A 22,547-nucleotide genomic window follows, 5' to 3' on the forward strand; every position below is an offset into this window, starting at 1 on the left:
AAAGCATGTTTTACATTAATTTTTTTCAAAATAAAATAAAGGGTCACATGTCATCCACTCCTTTATCCTTTAATTTCATGTTGATTTAGATTTTTTTTCATCTCATAATAAAATAAAATAAAAATTAATTGAACTTAATAAAGTTTATAAATTAATTTTTAGATTTAACAGGATAACTTAAATTAACATGAACCTTGTTATTTTTTATCCATTTGATTTTATTTCTCCTTTCACCTGTCAAGTTAACAAAATTATATATGCAATTTTCACACAATTAAATTTGATCTGGTTTAAGCAAAGAGTCAAAGTTATAAATGTTCAAGTTAGATCCAATTCACTAGTTGGAAGTAAGAGTTTGTTTGAGTTAGTGGTTCAGTTTATACGAATATTAAATAATTATATTAATTATATTTAATATAATAATTCAAATGAGAAATATTTTCTTATGATATAATTAATACCAGAAATATACTAAATGTATAATTGAGAATGTTCAATTAAATTTGAGGTTCGCTCACCAAAGAAGGAACAGCATGCGCGTGCCGATTCCCGTTGATATTAAATAGCGCGCACGTGACTGGGCCTAATGGGGTGTGACGTAAGAGTCAGAAAGCCACGTCAGAGATAAACTTGAGCCGTCGATTACCTGTCAGGACTAACGTTGATGCGCAATTTTCGGTTAGATTCGGAAAGAGATCAGTGATTGGAGGGATCTGACGTGGTGCCCTCCTTTTATATTTTCTTTTAGTTTTTTTTTTCCCAATCGGACAAGGCATTCTTACAGACAAGGTGACGTGTCTTGCAGTCACATAGACTATGCGTAGGTGGCGGGTCCCAGTTGACGTGGACCTGAAGCAATATTGGAAGATCAGATCTGGATTTTGAGTTTTTCTGCTCATGTTGCCTTGCTTACAGATGAGTTAGAAAATCCATCAACGCACGCCATTATAAAAAAAAGATTTCTTATTTATTATAATATAATTTTAATTATAAAAATAAAAAACATAAAAAGTGACCGTCAACACTTCGAATTTTCTTTTGAAGCCATCTTGCTAATGTAGATTTCTTTATTTTCCAATATGTATTGAATTAGTTGGCCTTTATAGCTCAAGTGGATAGATTCTTTTTTTTTTTTCATTTTCCAGCCTGGACATAGAGTGTAAATATATTTTATTTTCTTTTATATAGATAAGATGTTCTTATTTGATTTGTAGATATAATTAGAGTTTTATGTCCCAATGAGATTAAATCATTTGAATAAAGATTTTGAAATTCTATTTTATTATTTGGAATAGATTGAGATATATTGTTAGCGTTGAATGATTAAAATCTTTCACCAATAGAACTGGCAACACAACTCATTTCTCGTTGAAGAATTTATTTTCATGCATGGTTTTTTTCAAAAAAAACCTTGGCCATGCAAGTTTAGACTTTAGAGAATTATATTTGTTGCCCATGAAATAATTAATTAGTTGTTTCCTAAAATATTGAAATGTTATGATTCATCAACGTTATAAGGGACTTGTATCTATTTTCCTGTAAGAAATTGCAAAAAAGCATTTTATTTCGTATCAATTTGATATTAATAAAAATACTGCCTTCTTCTTGAAAAAAAGAAGAAAAAGAAGGATGAAAAAGAAAAAAAGTTTTGACTCAACCTCGTTTATTTTTGTATTTTAAAAATGTTTTTGAAAATATTTGAATTTTTTTTTTATTTTAAATTAATATTTTTTGATTTTTTAATTATTTTAATGTATTGATATCAAAAATAATTTTTTTTTAAAACAATATTTTAATATATTTTCAAATAAAAAATACTTTAAAAAATATCTACAACCATACTTTATAAACACGAATTATAATGAATTCAATTTCCCCCTGTACTGGCAACTGAGCTTGTAACCTCTGGGTGGATCCGCTGACGATAAAACATGTCATTAAATCTCATATTGATTGCATGATGAGATTATCGGTAGTTTTCTTTTAGTCTATTTAAGTTATTTTTTCTTCTGGAACAATGTGTAACTCTAAAAAAGACACAATGACAACTATAATATTATCAAATATATTTTTATATAGATTTGTAGTAGGTAAATCCTTTTTAGATCATGATCCTAGAGATCGGCCCTGTCGTGGAAAATATTTCCTTCTTCCTTTGAGTTTGAATACGAGAACCAGCATTCATATAAATTTATTATCTAAAAATGTATTAGATGGTTGTCAAAGTGCTTTTAAAATCATTTACAAATACAACTTGATCTTAATTAACGCACAAAATTGTTCAAAAATACTATTTATTGTTGGAAAAAAATCGAATGTTTAAATAAATTAGCATCTCTAACATTAAATAGAGATGGAAATGAAATTTATTTTTAATTTAATCAATTCAACATATTTATTTTTTTTATTCTAGTTAATTGAGTATAATTTGCCTAATTTTTGTTTTTTAAAAACTGCTCGAAAAAAATAATGAGATGGTAATGATAGCAATAAAATTAAAGGAAAAGTTGATAATAATGAATCGTGTAGTAATAATCAGTGCCTAATTAGTTGAGATAAATATTTGTTTTTGGAAAATTGTACTAATTGACTCAAATTGAAAATACGTGTGCTTAATAATAGAGTTTTTTATATATTGATGATTTATTGAAAATGCAAGGTGCAAATAAATAGGAGTTAAGTGGGCCTACCAGGACCATTGTTTTATTAGTATCAGTGACCCTGGCTTCTTGTGGCCCGCGATTACTGAACTTAGGCATCACTGCTTCTGTGCTGGATACATGAAAACTCAAGCCCATCAAGCTTTACAACAAATTCACAGAATGTAAGGGCCTAAAACACAGTCCCCTTTTCAGGCCCTAACCAGCTCAAGCCCATCAAGCTTTTTTCATACGATTGAGGTAGCGGACTGTTTTCTTTGATTGATTCGGCCTTCCTCTTATGCTAACCATAGGAACACATGTTATATTGGTTAGAATCTTGATTTAAAATTATAATTAATAATAACCTGTTTAGTAATTTACAAGGTTCGGTGCTTGCTTTGCCGTGTGCTGGACTATTTTCTCTACACAAAAAAAAAATCGTGTTTTTTTTTTTAAAATGAACAAAAGGGGTGATTGAGATATTTGAGGAATTTTTGTCGATTTAAAAATTCTAATGAGTTATTGTCTTTTGAAAGAGAAGTATATTATATACAAAATTAATCTTGTGCAAAGAGAGAGTTTTCTCTCTAAAAATATTGTTACTGTGTGCTAATGAGACCCTTATTTTTTTACATATTTATTTTTAGTTATAATTATTTTTATTATTTTTTTAGTTTCTGATTTAATATTAAAAAATAAAAAAATCTTGATTGCATTTATTTTTCAAATTCTTTCCGTTTTTTATTTCCTAACAACAATTGGTCTAATATTGCTTTTTGTGACATCCACGTGCCAGCTACCTTACAAAAAAAATAATTCACATTTGGTTTCCTCACCAGATCAATCATTGCCGCATCATCAAAATTAACAGGACATTCATATGCCAGTTGTCTACACTTTCTATACAAGGACAAGCCATACACTTCAATAGTTATCTACTTTCACTCTAAGGACAGGAATCATATCGCGCGAGAAAATGAGTCTCTGGTCATCAAAATGCAGCACTGTCATGTTGCAGCAATTTCTAGTTGTTTGGGTGGTGATGGTGGCAATGTGGGGTAGTGCAAGTTACTCAAAATGCGATTTTGAGGCAATCTTCAACTTTGGCGACTCAAATTCGGACACTGGTGGGTTTTGGGCGGCTTTTCCGGCACAGTCCGGTCCTTTTGGCATGACTTACTTCAAGAGACCGGCTGGTCGGGCTTCTGACGGGAGGCTCATGGTTGATTTCTTAGGTAATCTATCTTCTATCATTTTTAGGCCTTGTTTGTTTTATCTTATCATATCTGTGATATCTTGGAAAGACAATTTCACATGGTAGACAAACAATACCCCATGTATGGGTGTCGCTTAGGACTTGTTTGGTTGATTGTCTCAAACAATTTGAAATCAGAGCTCATCCATTTTGAGATGAAAAGGAACAAGTTAGAAGAAGGATTGTTTCTGTCGCGTAATCCAGCAGCCCAAGGATTTTTTTTTTTTTTTTCCTTTTTGAAGGAGCCTTCAAGTTCAAGGCTACAGTCGCTTGCGCGGAACTGGAATATTGAAAGTTGAGGTGTCAATGTTTAGAAAATAAAAATTAAGACGAGTATGAAAATAACATAATAAATTAAAAATTATAGAGATAATACATAATTTCTTGAAATGAAAATTACATATTTCTTAAGAAATAAGTCTTAATTTTAAGGGAATAAATAAAAAATCTCAAAATGTTTTAGAACTAAAATGTGAAGTTTCTCAAATTTTGAGAGTGCAGTGGCACCCTTAGCTCTAATTCCTAGCTCCGCTCCAGACAGAACCCGTTTGCACGATGATCTTTATTTGGCAATTTCTTACCACAAGACAAAACAACAACGTGGGAGATTTTGGATTACTCAAGTTGCCGACAATAACAGCCACCAATAATATACCGACGGCTACATGATATCACTTCTCCGTTTCTTTTCCTTGGGACCTTCGGCCCATGGTATATGGCTCTAGATCTCCAGGTAACACGGGCCAAACCAGAATGAGCTTTAAAAGTATATTACTGTATAATTATTTTGAAGTTAAATTAAATGATTGTTCTAAAAAGAAACTGGAAGATATAATTATCAATTCACTAGCTATGTTATGGTACATAATCATAATATTAAAAACTCGGTGCATTACGTCGTGAAATGACTTGCGATATTTCACTTGACAGCACAAGCTCTGGGATTGCCATTTCTGAGCCCGTATCTGCAATCAATTGGATCTGATTTTAGACACGGAGCCAACTATGCAACACTGGCATCTACTGTACTTTTGCCTAACACTTCCCTATTTGTTACTGGGATCAGCCCTTTTTCTCTGGCTATTCAGATCAACCAAATGAAGGAATTCAAGGCTAAGGTTCATGAATTCCACTCCGCTCGTAAACAAGGTGTGTATAGCGCACTCACCATAATTCAAGCTTCACAGTTGTGTTCTAGACTACATTACGAAACTAATTTTGGCATCTTGTCTTGTAGGATCAACACCTCTCCCATCACCGGACATTTTTGGAAAATCTCTCTACACGTTTTATATTGGTCAGAATGATTTTACTTCAAATTTAGCTGCTATTGGTATAGGTGGAGTGAAGCAATATCTCCCTCAAGTGGCTGCACAAATTGCCGGTAGTATCAAGGTTAGCTCTCCTGCAACTACGAACAAGAATGATGGCCACTAGGCCCAATAAACAACATAGCCTCAAGTAGCACTTCTGCAAACATGGCTTAATCTCATGTTAATTTATATAATCTTGAAGGAGCTATACGCATTGGGAGGGCGTGCATTTCTGGTTCTCAATCTTGCACCGATAGGTTGTTATCCTGCGTTCTTGGTACAGCTTCATCATAACACCTCGGACATGGACGCCTTCGGTTGTTTGATCTCTTACAATAACGCTGTGGTGGACTATAATAACATGTTGAAAAAGACTCTAAGCCAAACTAGAATGGAACTCCCAAAAACTTCCCTTATATATGTGGACATCCATGCTATTCTACTGGAGCTCTTCCAGCATCCCGGTTCTCATGGTATTTAACATACTTGGCACTATATTAATAAATCACTTGTTTGTTTAAACATCTGATAAAAGTTGTTTGTTTTGGAGTAGGGCTCAAATATGGTACCAAAGCATGCTGTGGCCATGGGGGAGGCCAGTACAATTTTGATCCTAAAGCTTACTGTGGAAATACCAGAGTGATTAATGGAAGCACTGTAACCGCAACAGCTTGTGGCGATCCATACAAGTATGTTAGCTGGGATGGAATACATGCCACAGAAGCAGCAAACAAGCTTGCTACAATAGCTATTCTGAAAGGGTCCTATTTTGATCCTCCTTTTCCTCTTCATCATCTCTGTGACCTCCAACCCATTAATTGATGTTTTCTCTTTAATTTTAGGAGCTAATAAATAATTAATCCATGATGTTAGCCAGGCTAACGATCTCCTAAACTTTGATTTATTATGTGTAACTGGATCCTTAAAGTTCAAGGTCGTGCCCGTCCTCCGTGATTCAGTTGTTGATGATGAAGCGAGAGTTATGATGGGAAAAAGATAGAAATACATTATAATGTTATAATATGTACATATCATATAGATTTTTTGATTAATTGAAAATTATAAGTATTGAGATTTATATATAAGATGTTGTGCAGTTTAAATTATCTGTACATATCATCCTCATCAATCATGTTTTGAACCATTTGCCCAAAGGCAATCGAAAACAAATTTCAGTGTCAAGCATCGATGCCTCAACTCATCACAAATTACAAACAACCAATTAAATAATAATAATAATAATTGTAAAATCGAAGGTATCATCTCTAGTAAATTAAGAGGAGGGAGAAATGTGCAAAGAAACTGAAATGTAGTCAAGGAACATAATCTTGCTCAAGGGTTGGCTGGGTTCTTACCATTGATGATGAAGGTATTTTACTTCTTCCAATCGATGTTGTATCAAGAGCCACCCCATTTTCAGACTCTGCCTCCATCTCTCTGAATCTCTCACTCCTCACTAGTTTAAAAGTGGTGAATCCAATCACACCCAGCAAAACCAACGCAAGACTCGCAGCTCCAAATCCAATCACCCACCATATCCAAACTCTGTTATTCTTATCTACCTCGGAGTTCTTAACAGCAACTGAAAAATGACCATCACCTTGTGTCATGCAAGTATTTTCGTTAGTTATGTTCCTAAAGTGGACCAATCCATTTGGACCAAGCTCGACGCATTTTAATAACTTAGGATCACCTTTTGTCATTAGGTTAGGAAACTTGATCGAAATGGGGTCACCCAGAACGTTAAACTTGAGTGCCTCATTACCTAATGCACTTAAATTTGAAGCATCATAAGCCATGAAGCCAACAACAGGAGCAACTAATGAATAATCAGGCACCCTGTAATAAAGAGTAGACCAATTTCCCAAGTTTTGATATACTAAAGACAGTCTCTTCACAAATGGGAATGGAGTAATCCTTGGTGGGATAAAAAAAGAAGTGAAATTGGCTCCTCTTTCCCAGAAATGACCACTTCTTAGCCTAACAACCGAGACTTCCATTCCAGAGAAATTAGCAGGGAGAGGAACTTTTAATGAAGTGCCTGTACGTTTCTTTGCTTGTGCCTTCATTGCGTATTGGTGAATCAACGCATCTAAAGACTCAGGGTCATAGCTTGTTAAGCCATGAACAGGTGAAATTAACAACAAGAACAGAGGAAAGATGTGCCAGCTGCTGTTGCACCCCATCAAGCTCGAGCCCCCAAGCCTCCTGATTTACATGTTGAATCACCCCTGATAAATCATCAATTAATGAATGCCATAATAATAATAAATCATCAATTAATGATAAATCATCAATATTATATATATAGTGCAATAGGAACCCAGAGAAATATGTTAAATAAAGGCAATGTGTGTATTGACGAAGCAAACCAAATCACCTTAATTTAACAAAGGAAAGTGGCTTCAAAATGAGATCAGAAACTCTGAATTCTTCAATGGATTGCCGTGATATCTAGGATGAGATTAGGGGCCTGGAGAAAAAGCTGCTTTGTTATGAGGGGGGATGACAGATTAGACTGGCACCACCAGAGAGAAAGGGTCCTTCTGAGTTGTTTTAAGGTCCCTTTCCAGTTTCTCTAGTGTCTTCGTGATTCCTGGTCGATTGGATTGGTTGATTAGAAATAAAAAGGTTTAGTTATGGCAAGCAACCCAACGAGGTGTCAGGGTGGATTAACCCCACAAGGGAGGATGGAATCTGGTACAATTCTAAAAATAGATGATTGTTGTTTATAGGCAAAGTTATTTTTGAAGCTATGAAATATAGTCACTTACAGAGCCACGACCTCTTTCTACGCTAGTTCTTTGTACGATTTAATAGTAGTAATTTTTGCAACTTTGAAATTGAAATAATGCAGGTTTAGATGGGTAACGCCATTGATGAATGTTACTTTATAAAATCCAAGGTGCTTGGAAATAAAATTTATGTGGTTGTATAATAAATTACTTATTTTTTTTTATTTAGATGAAAAATTGCTAGTTTTTAGTCTTGTTTCGTCTATTTCTTTTTCTGTCCTTGTTTGTGTAGATTTCTTCTCTATTTATATATTGTTTGAGCTCATCTCAAGACAAAATTTTATTTTATCTTCTTATTGAATTACGATCATTTTATATATATTTTTTCCAATCTCAACTTGATTCCCTGTTAATTTTTCCAAGAGCTTGTTCTCTATTTATTTTTTCCTCATTTAATTTCATCTCCCATTATATATTTTAGCTCTCGGTCATCTCAATCCCCTTATTCTTCCTTTCCTCTCAATTTGCACCTTAAAATTGTATTTTACACACACACACACACACACACATAGGATTTTCTATTTTATCACAAAAATAAATACATAAAAAAATAACAAAAGTTATGAAATGAAAAACAATGATTGAATTTTCAGGCATGATTAAAGGTAGAAAACACTTTCATTCCTCTCAAAAATAAATTCATAAATATTAAAATCATAGTTATTAATAGCTAGAATTTGATCACCTAAGAGCTTTTTTTCTTCCTTTTTTTAATGAGTTTTTTTTTCCTAGCAACAACCAAGGATTGAAATACAAAACAATAAAACTTCACGAATAAAATATGAAAGTTAAAAATAGCATATATCAAATATGCAAAAGATAAAATTTGAGGGATCAAATTAAAGTTTCTCATGCCTTTTGAACAATGTAAATGAAAAATGCCCATTTTTTTCATTATTATTTTAATTTATGTTTTAAAAATAACCTAAAATATAATTTCCAAAAATTGATCTATAAAAATTTAATGGTGAAGTATTCATACCAGGTTAGGGGTACGCGAGAGCATGATAATAAAAAATAATTCTAACACATGAAATCATGTTAACATAACTTGCAAGTATGAAATAAAAAAAATTAAAGTTTAGTGACTAAAGTGTAATAAGGAAACAATAAAGGGATTTAGAATAAAAAAACTAAGGAGTACAATAATATATGAACAATTAAGGACCCGTTTGTGAATAAAAAGATTTCCTTTTTGACAGGAAAAAAAAAAGCAATGGCATTGGTATTTCATTTTTTTTATTTTTTTATTTTTTTTGGTGATAATCTTTGTATTGTTTATTGACTTATGGTTTTAACTTCTCCCTTTGACGAAGTGCGACCCTCACACAATAAAACCAACCATCCATGTGGGAGAGCGCGCGCGCCATAAACGTGGATTTTCAGATAGGGAATTGACCAATCAAAACGCACACCAAATCCACGTGTTCTCATCTAATTCAATGACCGAAACACAGCACAAAAAATATCATCACTGGATAAATACACAATTAAACAAAGAACAGAGCGGATAGAAAAATAAAGTAAAACAAACACAAGAGAAAAGTCGAAAAGCAGAGGATAGGAAGCAAGAGCGCCACACATCGAAAATCCAAATGGCATCGACGGTGATTGCGGCGGCGGCATCTTCCTCCATGGCAGCCACTGCCATCAGAGCCACCCGCTGCTATGCCTTGCCTTACCTCCCTCCTCGCTCCTCCTCATCTTCCCAATCCTTTCCCATCAAACAAGTCTCACTCACAGCCTCAGGTATATCGTTATTCTTTACTCAAGTTGAATGCATGAATACACACAAGGAAGACAAAGCAAACAAAGAAAATCCCACTTGCAAACAAATGTAAAACAAACGCGGTGCATAGTAACCATAGAAAGTTTCACAATTTTCTATTAGGAAATGTCTCCTGGTAGAGTTAAACTAGTACATTATTTATTTCCCATATGTCTACAAAGTGGCAGGTTTGAGCTTACTTAACTGGGGTTTCTTTCTCATTTGCGAAACAAGTCCTGAGAGGAAGCAATTTAGCATGAATTATTAATTGTTGCTCCAAGCAGAGTATTTTGTCGTGGAATTTCCAGTTAGAGCAATGTCCTTGTAGATTATTATCATAATATTTTGTTACGTAAAGGGAAAACAAGTATTTTATTTTGAACGGGATGCAGTTGGTTCCCTGAAATAAAAGCATCAACAAGTTGAAATAGGAATGATTATATCTTTGGTGGCTTAACCATGGTAACTCTAGTATTGCTTTTGATTTCCCCACTGTGATTCGTGGCATTTTTTCGGAGAGTTGGGTAGAAAGAAAAATAGGAGGTTATGTGTAGTGCTGATAACTAGTGACTGATAATGGCAGCAAGAAAAAAAATTTATAGAGTGGATCTAATTCAATTTACCTTTCATAGCTGGTGTTCATCAATGGGGCTCAAGTTAGGGACGGAGCGAGATATGCACCTGGAAAACATGTGGCTTTCCTTTTTGTTTCTCTTCTTTTCTAGGATATACGGCATCTTGGATTACGTGGATGTTAAAAATACATTTCAGGAATATGCGAGGGTTAGAAACACATTCGCAAACCATGTTTGGGTGGCTTTTCAGTGTCTTGCATTGTTCCTCATCTTGACCACTTGTTCCTGTTTTGATTTTGAAATTATATACCAAGGTTTCTTATTCCTTTCAAACAGAGTCCCGCAGGTTTGCTCCTTTCCAGACCAGAGCCTCTTCTTCAGAAGAATCCCCAGTCGATGCTAATGAGATTTTCACAGACTTGAAGGAAAAGGTAAGAAACAAGCTTGGCACGCTACTCCCATAGACAGCTTGGCATTCTTCAGTGGTGTTTCTCTTTCTGAACGATCCCATTTTAGCCTGGCTTTCCATTCCTTTCTCGAATCCCCTATGTAGATGGACTGAAATGAGTTGCATCTGTTGTCAATTCTAGTGGGATGCGGTCGAAAACAAATCCACAGTAATTATCTATGGAGGAGGGGCAGTAGTTGCTGTTTGGCTATCATCAATTCTAATTGGTGCCGTCAACTCAGTACCTTTGGTAGGTTATTCTTGTAAACAAGTATAGAGGAGACAGATGCTTTTCCAGTTCTCATAGTTACTGACTTTCCACTTTATTAGCTTCCCAAAATCTTGGAGCTGGTGGGGCTTGGATACACTGGATGGTTTGTCTACAGATACCTTCTCTTCAAGGTAAAAGATTCAGCATGTTTAATCTGTTCGTGTGGTGGGTGTATGTATGCTTTTGAATGTTTTCGTGCAATCTGCTCCTGTCCTAGTAAGCGTCAGGTCAAGCAGAAGAAATATATATTAGGCAATACAAGCTAATAACATCAATGCCAGCCCATTTTTTATTAACTATAATTTGTTCCATGCATTCTGCATTCTGGAAATTGCTACAGGTTGAGATAATGTTTGGACAAAACCGATGACGGTCTTTAATTAGGCAGATCTTATTCGACTAAAACCCAAAATTGAATAGCAATTGGTTTTTGAACCATGTCCTTCGGGCACTTGGTAGACATTCTGCCAAAGAAATGATTATACAATGCCCCTAACCAACAAATTGCTGATAAATGAAACATTTTACTTCCTCAGTCGAGCAGAAAAGAACTTGCCACGGATATTGAATCATTGAAGAAGAAGATTGCAGGAACTGAATAAATTTGCATTGCTGGGCAGTGGATGTATCTTCTCCAAAAACAAAAAAAAAAAACAATGTATTTTGGTACTCTGCGTCCCTGCTGTAAGATGTAATTGTATCTTGTATTCTGTAATATAGAATAGGCCTTGTATGAGTTCTATTACTCTGTATTTCCCGGTTCATTATTGTAATAAGATTTGGCAATTTCATCTGTGCTTAAAGATGGATATTGATTATACCACTTACATGGTGATGATTCACAAGAGGTTACGCGCGCCCAGGTCCACACCATAAAGCTACTTCTCTAAAATGTGACAGGACTTGCAGAGTACTGCCAACGTAGTTAAATCAGTTTACCAGGGTGCTAATTTTGAATGATGACAGAAACTTCACCAAAGCCAGCACGCGTGATTGATAATAAAAGAATATTATCGTCTTGATTCCGCCAAATAATATGTTTCTTGCAGAAACACGAACACGTGATCAAGAAAGCAAGTTGGATTGGATGGAAATATCCTCCAAAAGAGTGGATCAAGCTTAATGTTCAAGAACGATATATATATAATCGTTCAAGAACTAATAATTTTATATTCATATGACCATCATGGTTAGATCCCACATACCCTAAAAAGCATACCACAATCCTCTCGTCTTGAAAATCAATATTATCATCAAGTTCTTCATTACCACCACCACCACCACCAAATGTTCCGCCAGAAACCGGATCATTCAATTTAATTTTTTCTGGCAACTCTCCATAAGCTTTCAACAACATGGCTTCATCAGGCACGTATTTCAAGATAACGTCAACCTTATCATCTTGATAATCGCTGAGCCCAACAAGAATAATATCACCAGCAGCAATCCATACTTTTTTATCATCTTTCTCTTATATGACCAAGCCTTTGGAGTCCATCAAGGCAACAGGTTTCACACCGACCGTTTCCTAACATACGTATTACTTGCGCATATTCTCGTTCGTCTTCTTTGAAGATTAACTCTCTTTTCTCGTCGTCTGCATCATTCTTTCCTCTCTTTCGATTATTGCCTCCCTTCCCCTTGTTCTTCTGCATCTTTCAAAAGAAAGTGTTTGAAACCCTAGCTTGGTATTTTCGGCAAAAACCTAGAGTTCGATGGGTGTTTTTTGCTCCAAAATATACTGGCGTTGGGTTTACGGATTTTTAAAGAGGGGTGGATAGCCGACTTTCATGGTATTTAGGCGGTTTGCCGACTTAAGACTAGGCGATTATGAGCTAGCTAGGCTTGTTGTGATTGTTCTCAGATCCAAATGGGCTCATCTCAAAGCCCAATAAGAATTTATATCAACTATATAACAATGATAAAAATAAAAATACCCAGATAACCCCCAAAAAAAAAAACATTGACTCCACAATTATCGTGCTGATTATCCTTGGTTAATTTAGAATTATCCTATATTAAATTATCAATGGTGTTCTGCAGCATTTTAGCCGTATAAAATAAATAGGATTTCCCTTTTCTTCTTTTTATTGGTTCATCACGAGAACCATGGAGCCTTGAATAATCCAATAGGACTAGTCATCCCTCATTGCATAATATTAAATAAATTAGAGCCGTTATAACTCAATCCGCTCCACTGGAGGAAGCTAAAGATGGAATAAATTTCTCGTTTTCCTTAATTAGAGAAAAAACACAGAGTGAATTTTCCTTCTTTTTTCTTTCTCTCATTCTTTGTTCGAGAAACAATAAAGCGAGTCTATCTTGATATTTACAATAGAAGAGAGAAAAAAAAACGTATATGCCTTAATTTTTATGTCATGTTTCCACATGAAAAAAGAAAAAAGAATAACTCCCTCTCTATGAAAAGGATTAGAAAGAAAGAAAGAATATATATATATATATATATATATATATATATATATATATATATATAAGCTAAAAATCCTCCTTTAAAAGACCTAAAAAAATATTATGAGCTTGGGCTAGTATGCTCGAGCTTAAGTACTACTAAGTGCATGAGCTCAGATATGGTAGACCGAGCCCGTGTTGGGCACACAACCAACATAGGCTGGGGCATGACATGCCTAGTTGGTGTAGAGCATACACCTCAACACCTTTATGAGCTCGAGCCACCACGCATGAGCTTAACGTGTTTGGATTCAATCAGTGTATCAGGACTCATTTTTTTTTTATCTCTAATTGGTTTCAACACCTTGCCTGAGCCCCACACTACTACGAAAATTTTTTCAAGACCCTACGCAGGTCCTTCAGTATTTTATACTCATTCAATGCATATTATTTTGAGTAAAATACAACTCAAAACATCACAAGGTTGAAATTACACTTTAGTCTATCCTTTCAACAAAAAGACAAAACTCATGAGCTATAAATACACCATAAATCCTTCAAATGTCAGGCTCATATTCTTTATATTTTTAGCATATATATTTTCAGAGTTTGTCTCTCTAAAATATGTTTGCACTTTCTCTCTTTACAAAGTTACTTACTTAAACATAAAAGAGTTCCCACATCTACCAAAAAAAAAAAAAAACTGTTTGCAGGTATTAGCTACCAACCACCTTAGTTTACTAAACATGAAAAACCAGTTACCAATCCCCTTATCTAGGAAAAATAGATCAGATTGCTAGAACTAAGAGATTAGCCGATTATCTAACACATAAGCCTTCTCCCTAAGCTATTTGGATGTTTTGGGACATCATAAATTGACGTTGTTTATGGATAATTGATAAAAAAACAAGCCATCAATTTCTTTCTAAAACTCATTTTTGAAATCTCCATGTAATTTTATGGTACACAACTAAGACACACTTGGGCTAGGACACGTAATGGATCTACTTGTTACAACGAGCATTTTTGCCTAACTGAACTTTCAACAACTCACTAGTCAAGTGCAAGTCCTTCCTTGGGTCGTGTTGGCAACCCAAGGGCGAAATCAAACATTGTCACCCCAACAAGTCTCGACACCTTAGCAACACATAGCACTCTAATGCCATGATCATCGATCGTACAAAGCCCCCGTAGACAATTACACTACACAAATGAGACTAGGCAAAATGACATTCATGAGAGTCCTTTAAGGAGTCGTTTGTGCCATTGTGATAACCATGCACAAAACCGATACTCTGAACGTACTCCCCCTACTTATCGTGGGATGGATATCAGTTATCGTAGTTGTTATTCCATGCCAAACTTCTTGGGCTCCCAACAACCAAACAAACAATGAAATAAGAGACAATTTGTACTGGAGCATACCCAGGAGAATGCCTACATCCCCCATCAGGTGAGAGGTTCTCTATTGTCTAAATGAGTATTGAACACTTGACTCCCTAAGGAATACATTTCTATAAAAAAAAATAAGTTTGGATAACTATGATGGTTTTACCAACTTAATGGAGCATTTGTAAAATATGTGTAGTAGCTTAGAGTTTGTCATCTATAACAATGACTCAATGTGTAAAGTCCTCCATATAACCTTCTGGGGGCTTGCACATGCATGATACAATAATTTGGAATCAATCTCCATTGAAGGGTTCAATGATCTTTATGCCAAGCTAGTGACATACTTTAACACCAACTATTTAGTGTTATCCAAGAAGAGGACAAGTTTACACAGGCATATTTAAAAAGGTTTAATGAGATACTCAAGGTAAAAAAAAATTTCTTGAGTCAATATCCATAGAGGCCTTGATAAGAGAGGTAAAAGAACATGCTCTTTAGAGAAAAAATTACACCTTACCAGACAAAAGCTTGTTCAATGTAAAACAAGTTGTAAAAAATCACATACGAGTGGAAGAGGCAAATTTGCTATGAGATAGGCCTTCTTGTTTTTACAAGAATAACCAACATGAAGGACTTTCCAAGCAAAATCATTCTTTTAGTAAGGAGCTCCCACGTCTAATAACAATGTTAGGGAGGTCACATACTTCTCATACTCTATTGACCACTCCTCAATGGGGGTTCTCATGTTCCATATCATTCTAGGAAGGTCACATACCTCCCACACTCCAATACGATCACTCTTTAATGGAGAGGCTCGTACACCCTACATCATTGACTAGGAGGCCACGAGCCTCCTATTCTTTAGTATGATATTAGATCAGTGCAGGGCTTCTGAGCCTCGTACTATTGTTGGGAACGACCCTCAGGGGGTTTCCTTTTACCCCTTAAAACTTTTCCAGTATAAGCATCGACTTGAGTTCATCTCCTCCACTCCTTAGAAATTTCCAAGTATGGTGTCACAATAAGTTTCCCCTCGACCTCTTAGAAGATTTTTTAAGTCCAGGCTTACCCTTCATAGATTTCCCCTGACCTCTTAGAAAAATTATCTAAATATGAAGTCTTTTATATCTCACATCATTTTCTTAAAAATGTTTTTAAGTATGGGTTCCTCCATGGTTCCCCTACACACTTAGATTTTTTTTTCAAACATGGTGCACGTCCTTTCACACAGGTTCTCTATTAAATAATCCCGGGGTTTCCACCCCTCGTCTCATATGAAGAAAATTTGACAAACTCGTCATGGTAACCAAGTATTTTTATAAGTCTTTGCGTATCAATATCATAAAAACTTGGGGGACTATCAATGAACCTAAGTCTAATTAGCCCAAATCCTCCCTAAAGATAATAATAATAAAAACCCCTATGGGCTCGAGCTACAATGTTTGAGCCCTATTACTACCAAGATGCATGGGCTCGGGCATTGTCGCTTGAACCCCTGCCAAACGTCTTGTCATGCCTAACTAGTGCTGGACATACATCTCAGCACCCCTATGTACTCGAGCGACTACACTCAAGTTCAACATGCTTAGGATCAAGCAGTGCAATTAGACCCATTTTTCACCTTTAATGGGCTTCAACATCTTGTCCAAGCCCAACACTTCTTTGAGAATTTTCTCAGAACCCTGAACGGTCCCATAATATTTTATATTAATTTAATATGTATTATTTTGAGTAAAATATAATTTAAAATATAACAAGGATGAAATTACACTTTAATCTCTCATCTCCACAAAAAAAACAAAACTTATATGCTACAAATACATCATGAGTCATTCAAACACTAGATTCACAATCTATTTATTCTCTATATTTTTAGCACATATATTTAAAATATCTTTACGTTTTCTTTCTCTACAATAGTACTTAAACATCTAAAAATCTACACATGTACAAAAAATAAAAAACATTTTGTAAATATCAATTATCAACAACATTAGCTTCCGCATTCTTGACTAGAAAAAATAAATCAGATTACTGAAAATATTAACTTATTATTCATTACTCAACAAATAAATCTTTTTATTACACTAATTGAATATTTTAAAACATCATCAATGTGCAGCCAGTAAGCGGCTCGGGTAATTAGCATTTGCCACTGAACGCTGCTATCTAGAACAGTCGCAGCAAACATGCATTCAGAAGCACAAGCACGAATTTAAAAACAACACAACTGCATAGCCAGATTAAGACAAAGTCGACATATTAAGCAGTACAACAGTAATCAGCTGTATTGTTCTGAAGTTGCATTCTTAACATAAAAGTGGTGACAACGGAAACCCATTCCCTGCCAAGATATAACCACATTCACATTTCCCCGCTCATTTCCGAGCACGATTCAGCCGGGAAGAAAAGGAACACCTCTAACCATATTTCAACCTTCAAACCAAAACTAAATCTGGGCATAGTACCTACTTACTACATTTCATATTTGTCTAGTTTGAGAAAGGAATCAAAAGGGTTAGGACTTCTAAGCAGAAAGCTCATAAGTGAGGGATTAAGTTAGAGTCTGATAGTAAGCTCTGCTCTAAGATGCAAGACACCATTTATGAAATAAAGACTGTCCTCAGCCATGAAGGACGTCCATGGTATGGCAAATAAGTTTCGGTACCCAACTGCCTTGCCACCAGTGAACGTGTAATTTCCCTTGTATTTGCTAACGAACTCCTCTGTTGGCTTTGATCTAGCTGCAAATTCATAGTCAACAGCAAAACTAACCGACCCCTTCTCCTGCATCCCCAGAAACAGCCCGAAGCAATGGAAAGAGCTTTGCTGGTCCATGTTGCAATGTGCTGACAAAAAAAACCCTTGTCCACCCAGGTGGAATGCCTGGGAATATACCCGTCCAGAAGGGAACAAATTTGCACATTCCTCCCGCTTCAAGTCTAGGTACACCACACACTGCTGCCTGGGTAATTCAAACTCTACCACTTTAACAGGCCGATACTTGTATGCACGCTCCACAAAACGACGATTTGAGGTGGCCGATTCCTCTGCTGCCAGGGTTCGCTGCCGATGTGGCGGCTCGCCCTTAAAAAAGAGAGCCTCAAGAACAAGCTTGGATGCGGCATCATGCTCAAAGTCAGTACAGGTTAAAACTTTCTTAAGCTTCCGGCAAGTCATGTAAGGGAAGCGAATGTAGCGTGCTAAGCGTGCGCCAAGGACTTCACGCCGTTCCTCCAATTTTGGATACTGAGCCCTTGCCCACTTCAATACAAAGTCATATACAGCATCTTCTGAAGCCACCTGCAGGTCATCACTAGATAATATTGCCTCAATTCCAGCCAAGGGCAGGGCCATTACCTCTTCTTGGAACCTGGTCAAGAGCACAGCAGTTAAAGCATAAGCCTCCCAGAAAATACTCATATAGATTCCATTCAAGAATTAGAAGCAAAATTTAGTTGATGATAGTTTTTGGTTTCTCCATTCTGATGCAATTGGCATCTTTAGGTCTTTGTATATTAAGCCACCCACCCTTCATGTTCTTAAAAAGGGATGCTACATGCATACACACATGTGATATCTGTTAAAACTTCTGGTGAATGGTAAAGGCATCATATAATCTTGCAACCAGTTACAGCTAAATAAGGAGAATTTCAAGTAAGGATAAAATTCAAGTAGAAAAGAGCTTACTTGGTCATGTCCTTGTAACGGGCTGCAAGGTATTGCTTTGCTGCGTCAGTCAATGGCTGGACAGCTTCAGCCATCAAGACACTTGATGGGAGCTCCAGATAAAGCAAAGCAGACTCTGGCGTCATGGATAGGTTACGCAACTGTCGGCTGCAATACCTCATGCATGAAGCAACCTCAAACTTGTCGGCAGCCATTAGCACGTCAAGCAATTGGGGAGCCTGAGAAGCAGTTAAGGTATTGCTGTACATAAAATTCATTAACTCCATAAGGGCAGCTTCCTCTGTTCCAGGAGAGAAAAAAAGGCAGAAAATTGTGAGAAAAACTCATTTCATTATGACGACATTTTATGACAATCTCTACAGTGACCCAGACCAATTACTGAAAACAGAGTGCGTGTTACATAAAAATGTAGTACTTAAAAGAGGCACTTGAATCCTGCATTTGACATTATTTTTTTTTTTTTTTTTTTTTGATTATCGTGGGTGTCCGGGCCAGCTTGCGCGCACCTCGACTAATCCCACGGGCCCTGAAGTTAACGACCATGTAAGCCTCCAGTGGCCATCATATGAGCAGCCATAGGGTTTGAACCTGAGACCTAAGAGGGAGCAAACCCCTTAGTCCCAAGCTCTTACCACTAGGCCACCACCTAGATGGTTTGCATTTGACATTATTGTTTGAGCTTCAAATGGCGCAGAATAAAGAGTGTGTAATAATCATGTACAAAGGAGAGAAAATGGTAACCCATGAAAATATTTTCAACAATGGGCTGATGAAAAGAAAAAAACAAAATGGAAGAATGAAGATGGTGCTTTCTATAACAAAGACAGGAAGGTTCTGATGTTTTCCATACCAGAGGCATTGATGCGTAGTGTCACGTGCCGCTGTTCTGACTCCCTCATTCCATTAGAGAAGAGCTATCCAAAGCAAGAGCATTGATTAATAGAAACACCCCAGTAATTCCAGCAAGCAAAGAAATTTTAAAAAGAAGGGGGACCTTTACCTTATAGAAAAATGGACTTTTGGCAGCTAAAATAGGAGAGCTGATGTGTAATGTTTTAACTCTCACAACTGTAGAACAATCCATGCTCCAGGATGACTCATTACCATCTCCAGCTTCATCATCTGCAGAGTTACAAGCAAATTTATGGTGGGCACAATGATAAGGGAAAAACAGAGCAGGTATGCATATACAATAACCAGCAGACTTTTCAAAGTGCACGAATTTCTCTGCCATATGAAACAAGTAGTAGTTTGTGCAAAGGAATTTACAACAGCCAAGATTCTAAATTTACCCAAAGGAATCGGACCATCTCAAAAGATTTCTCAAAGCCACAAGGTGTTGTTTGTCCTTTATATTGCAATTATATAGAATTCTATAACCTCTTCTACATCCCCAGTCTTCACTTTCCTTACTTCCATTGATTAAAAAAAACGTGTCAATGGCTTCTTCCCAGGCTCTTAATCAAGTTAGTTCTAACTTAAAGATACATCATTGTCAAGGAAACCTAACACTTCCCAAGCAACCACGCACATGTAGACAGAGGTATAACATTCAGAAGATTACATGCAAACAACTAGATTAAAACTTCGAAAACTCAATCTACCTGAAGGTGACACTTCAACCATTGCCTCTCCTTCCTCATCTTGATTGTCACCCACCACACAATCATCCATGTCAGGTTGGTTACTACCTAAAATCTGCTCCTCCGCACCTACAGATAGATCACCTGCACAAACATTGCAAGCATTAACAGCATCAGTAACCTTATGTTGGCTAAATCCAGACCAAACAGCACAAAAACATAATATAAAGCAAGAAAGAACGCACCAATTCACAATTCAGCCATGAAAAATAACACAGCCTTAAGGTATGGAAACAAATAACAGTTAAAAGCTCTTTCTTCAGTTTCCCAGGACAAAGGTATTGATACAGCGGCTCAGCCAGGCTAAATCTCTTCTCAATTTTGCAGCACAGAGGTTCAATTAGTCGCAGCCAAACAGAGGTTTATATATATATATATATATATATATATATATATATATATATAAAGAAATACCTTTCCCAGCAAACCTTAAAGGAATGCGTTCAATTTTGAAAACTGGGAATCCAAAAATATTTATATACTCGAAACCAAATAATGATAGCTTTGTTTTCATTTTGATTTGAATTCTATTTCCTGGATTTCACAGCAACCAAAATAAAAAATAAACATCGCCAAACAACCACGAAAAAGCAATCATTTTTCTCTCTTTTACCTCAATTCTCTTCGCAGCCAAACAGATTTTCCATATTTTTTAAAAAAAAAGAGAAGAAGAAATGAGTAAAAAGAGAAACGAACCGTTATTATTATCCTTCTTGATATCTTCTCTCCTCCTCTTACGATGCCTAGCCCAATCAATAATACTCGTGCACCCTTCACCATCGGCTCTACTCTCAGCCGAGCCGCCCATGATCTCGATCCGGAGAAGCCGGTCAGAGAAATTACTATCATTAAAAGCAAACCCGAAATCTCCATCGGAAGCAGAACCTCCACGCGTAGAATCGGACTCCATCTCCGTTCTTGGGTCAAATAGATCCGAATTCGACCCTCTCATCATTCTATTAAAACCCTGGATAAAGAGACCTGCCGCGATAACCACCGAAATTTTTCTCGGTTTTGGGGGGTAGTTGAAGAAATTTTCTTAATTGGAGAGAGAGAGAGAGAGAGAGTGGTTGATATTTTTTTTTGTGGTTTGCAAATATTGGATTTATTTATAGCAAGTTTTTTTTTTTTGTGGCCGGTTGGTTGCAAATCAAGAGAGAGAGGAATGGATACGGTCAAGTCAGGTGTGGTGTACTGAACTTTGAATAGCTTTTTCGGGTTAATTTTACCTTTTGAATTGATCAACGATAAAAAAAAAAAACGCTGAGAAATAAAGAGGTGGCCACAGAGAAATTCCGAAATATTTTGTAAATACACATTACCAAACAAATAAAATTATTATAAATAATTAAATTTACTCAGATCGTATATCACATTTAATAGCTCCCTCGTAATCATGAAATTAGATAATTAATAATAAATCCATTATAAAAATTAGAATCATGAAGTTTCTAATTTTTTTTAATTAAGTTTAGCAGAGAATTACAAATATGGCATGACACATTAATTGTCCTCCACTAGCAGTTGTCTTTAGATTACTTGCTAATGATCATTTATTTAATATTAGGCGTTGTAACATTTTCAATTTAGGAAGTATTTAATTTTTTCTATCCGACAGCGTCTCTGCTTCTATTAATGCTATTCAAGTTTGTGAACTCTTAATTTTTGTTTTAATCAAGAGTTTATGTTAAGTTTTGTCTATTTTATGATGATATAATCATCAGATTTACACGTGGCATAATTAAATGTCTCTTAAACGCGCATAAACTTCTTAATTTGTTTTTATTTAAGTATATGCATTTTTAGTTTTTCTTTTTTAAGAGCGATGTATAAGAAAAAAAGGTAATTTGATACTCGAAACAGTAAAAAACCATTGTATTTTTATAAGACTGAAAAAAATATATATGAGCATGAAAGTTCAATATATATAATAGTAGGATAAAAAAAAGATTCAATAGATATAATAATAATCATTTCCCTTTTATATGATATTTTCTCGTGCCCATTTCATGTATTTTTTAATAGATTTTTTTAATATCTATTTCGCATATTCATACAGGTTAGATTTGACAAAGACAAAAAAAAATTTCAAAAAATTATATATATATATATATTAAGATTATTCAAATTAAAAAAATAAAAATAAAAATAGCATACCTTAAAAGAACATATTTTAAATTTATGAAATTTCTTTAAAAAACCCACCATTATTTAATTTTTTTAAAATTATCCCATGTAAGGAAGTCAATTGGTGAAAACATTAACTATTAACTAATGAGTTTGAAAAACACTCAATTAATAAATTATTTAAAGTCGAGACACTTAAATAATAATAATAATAAATAC

The 22,547-nt window shown here is 35.4% G+C and overlaps 4 protein-coding genes across 6 annotated transcripts; 2 read left to right on the top strand and 2 right to left on the bottom strand.

The window, feature by feature from the left end:
* The first annotated feature begins 3,480 nt into the window (after window positions 1-3,480).
* On the top strand, window positions 3,481-6,164 carry LOC133681608 (GDSL esterase/lipase At4g01130). Of its 2 annotated transcripts, XM_062104699.1 has the most exons (6): window positions 3,762-3,877; window positions 4,399-4,630; window positions 4,828-5,046; window positions 5,135-5,292; window positions 5,413-5,683; window positions 5,764-6,164. In XM_062104699.1, exons 2-6 carry the CDS (start codon window positions 4,606-4,608, stop codon window positions 6,030-6,032), a joined length of 942 nt encoding a protein of 313 aa, XP_061960683.1. In that variant the 5' UTR covers window positions 3,762-3,877; window positions 4,399-4,605; the 3' UTR covers window positions 6,033-6,164. The 2 variants fall into 2 exon arrangements, with proteins under 2 accessions (XP_061960682.1, XP_061960683.1); XM_062104698.1 differs by lacking the exon at window positions 4,399-4,630 and having other exon boundaries at window positions 3,481-3,877.
* Window positions 6,165-6,329: 165 nt separating this feature from the next.
* Window positions 6,330-7,951, bottom strand: LOC133681609 (uncharacterized). Its single transcript, XM_062104700.1, has 2 exons — window positions 7,591-7,951; window positions 6,330-7,441 (listed from the first exon to the last, which is right to left on the bottom strand). The coding sequence occupies exon 2, from the start codon at window positions 7,394-7,396 to the stop codon at window positions 6,524-6,526; it is 873 nt and encodes a 290-aa protein (XP_061960684.1). The 5' UTR covers window positions 7,397-7,441; window positions 7,591-7,951; the 3' UTR covers window positions 6,330-6,523.
* Window positions 7,952-9,503: 1,552 nt separating this feature from the next.
* On the top strand, window positions 9,504-11,870 carry LOC133681376 (protein CURVATURE THYLAKOID 1A, chloroplastic-like). The gene is made up of 5 exons (XM_062104409.1): window positions 9,504-9,754; window positions 10,685-10,779; window positions 10,939-11,046; window positions 11,127-11,198; window positions 11,604-11,870. Exons 1-5 carry the CDS (start codon window positions 9,601-9,603, stop codon window positions 11,667-11,669), a joined length of 495 nt encoding a protein of 164 aa, XP_061960393.1. The 5' UTR covers window positions 9,504-9,600; the 3' UTR covers window positions 11,670-11,870.
* Window positions 11,871-17,082: 5,212 nt separating this feature from the next.
* Window positions 17,083-21,299, bottom strand: LOC133681607 (BTB/POZ domain-containing protein POB1-like). Of its 2 annotated transcripts, XM_062104697.1 has the most exons (7): window positions 20,898-21,039; window positions 20,387-20,512; window positions 20,163-20,285; window positions 19,559-19,680; window positions 19,409-19,472; window positions 18,559-18,838; window positions 17,083-18,241 (listed from the first exon to the last, which is right to left on the bottom strand). In XM_062104697.1, the coding sequence occupies exons 3-7, from the start codon at window positions 20,230-20,232 to the stop codon at window positions 17,428-17,430; spliced, it is 1,350 nt and encodes a 449-aa protein (XP_061960681.1). In that variant the 5' UTR covers window positions 20,233-20,285; window positions 20,387-20,512; window positions 20,898-21,039; the 3' UTR covers window positions 17,083-17,427. The 2 variants fall into 2 exon arrangements, with proteins under 2 accessions (XP_061960681.1, XP_061960680.1); XM_062104696.1 differs by lacking the exon at window positions 20,387-20,512 and having other exon boundaries at window positions 20,898-21,299.
* Window positions 21,300-22,547: the final 1,248 nt, after the last annotated feature.

This window comes from Populus nigra, chromosome 2, assembly GCF_951802175.1.
Source record: "Populus nigra chromosome 2, ddPopNigr1.1, whole genome shotgun sequence".
NCBI lineage: Eukaryota > Viridiplantae > Streptophyta > Magnoliopsida > Malpighiales > Salicaceae > Populus > Populus nigra.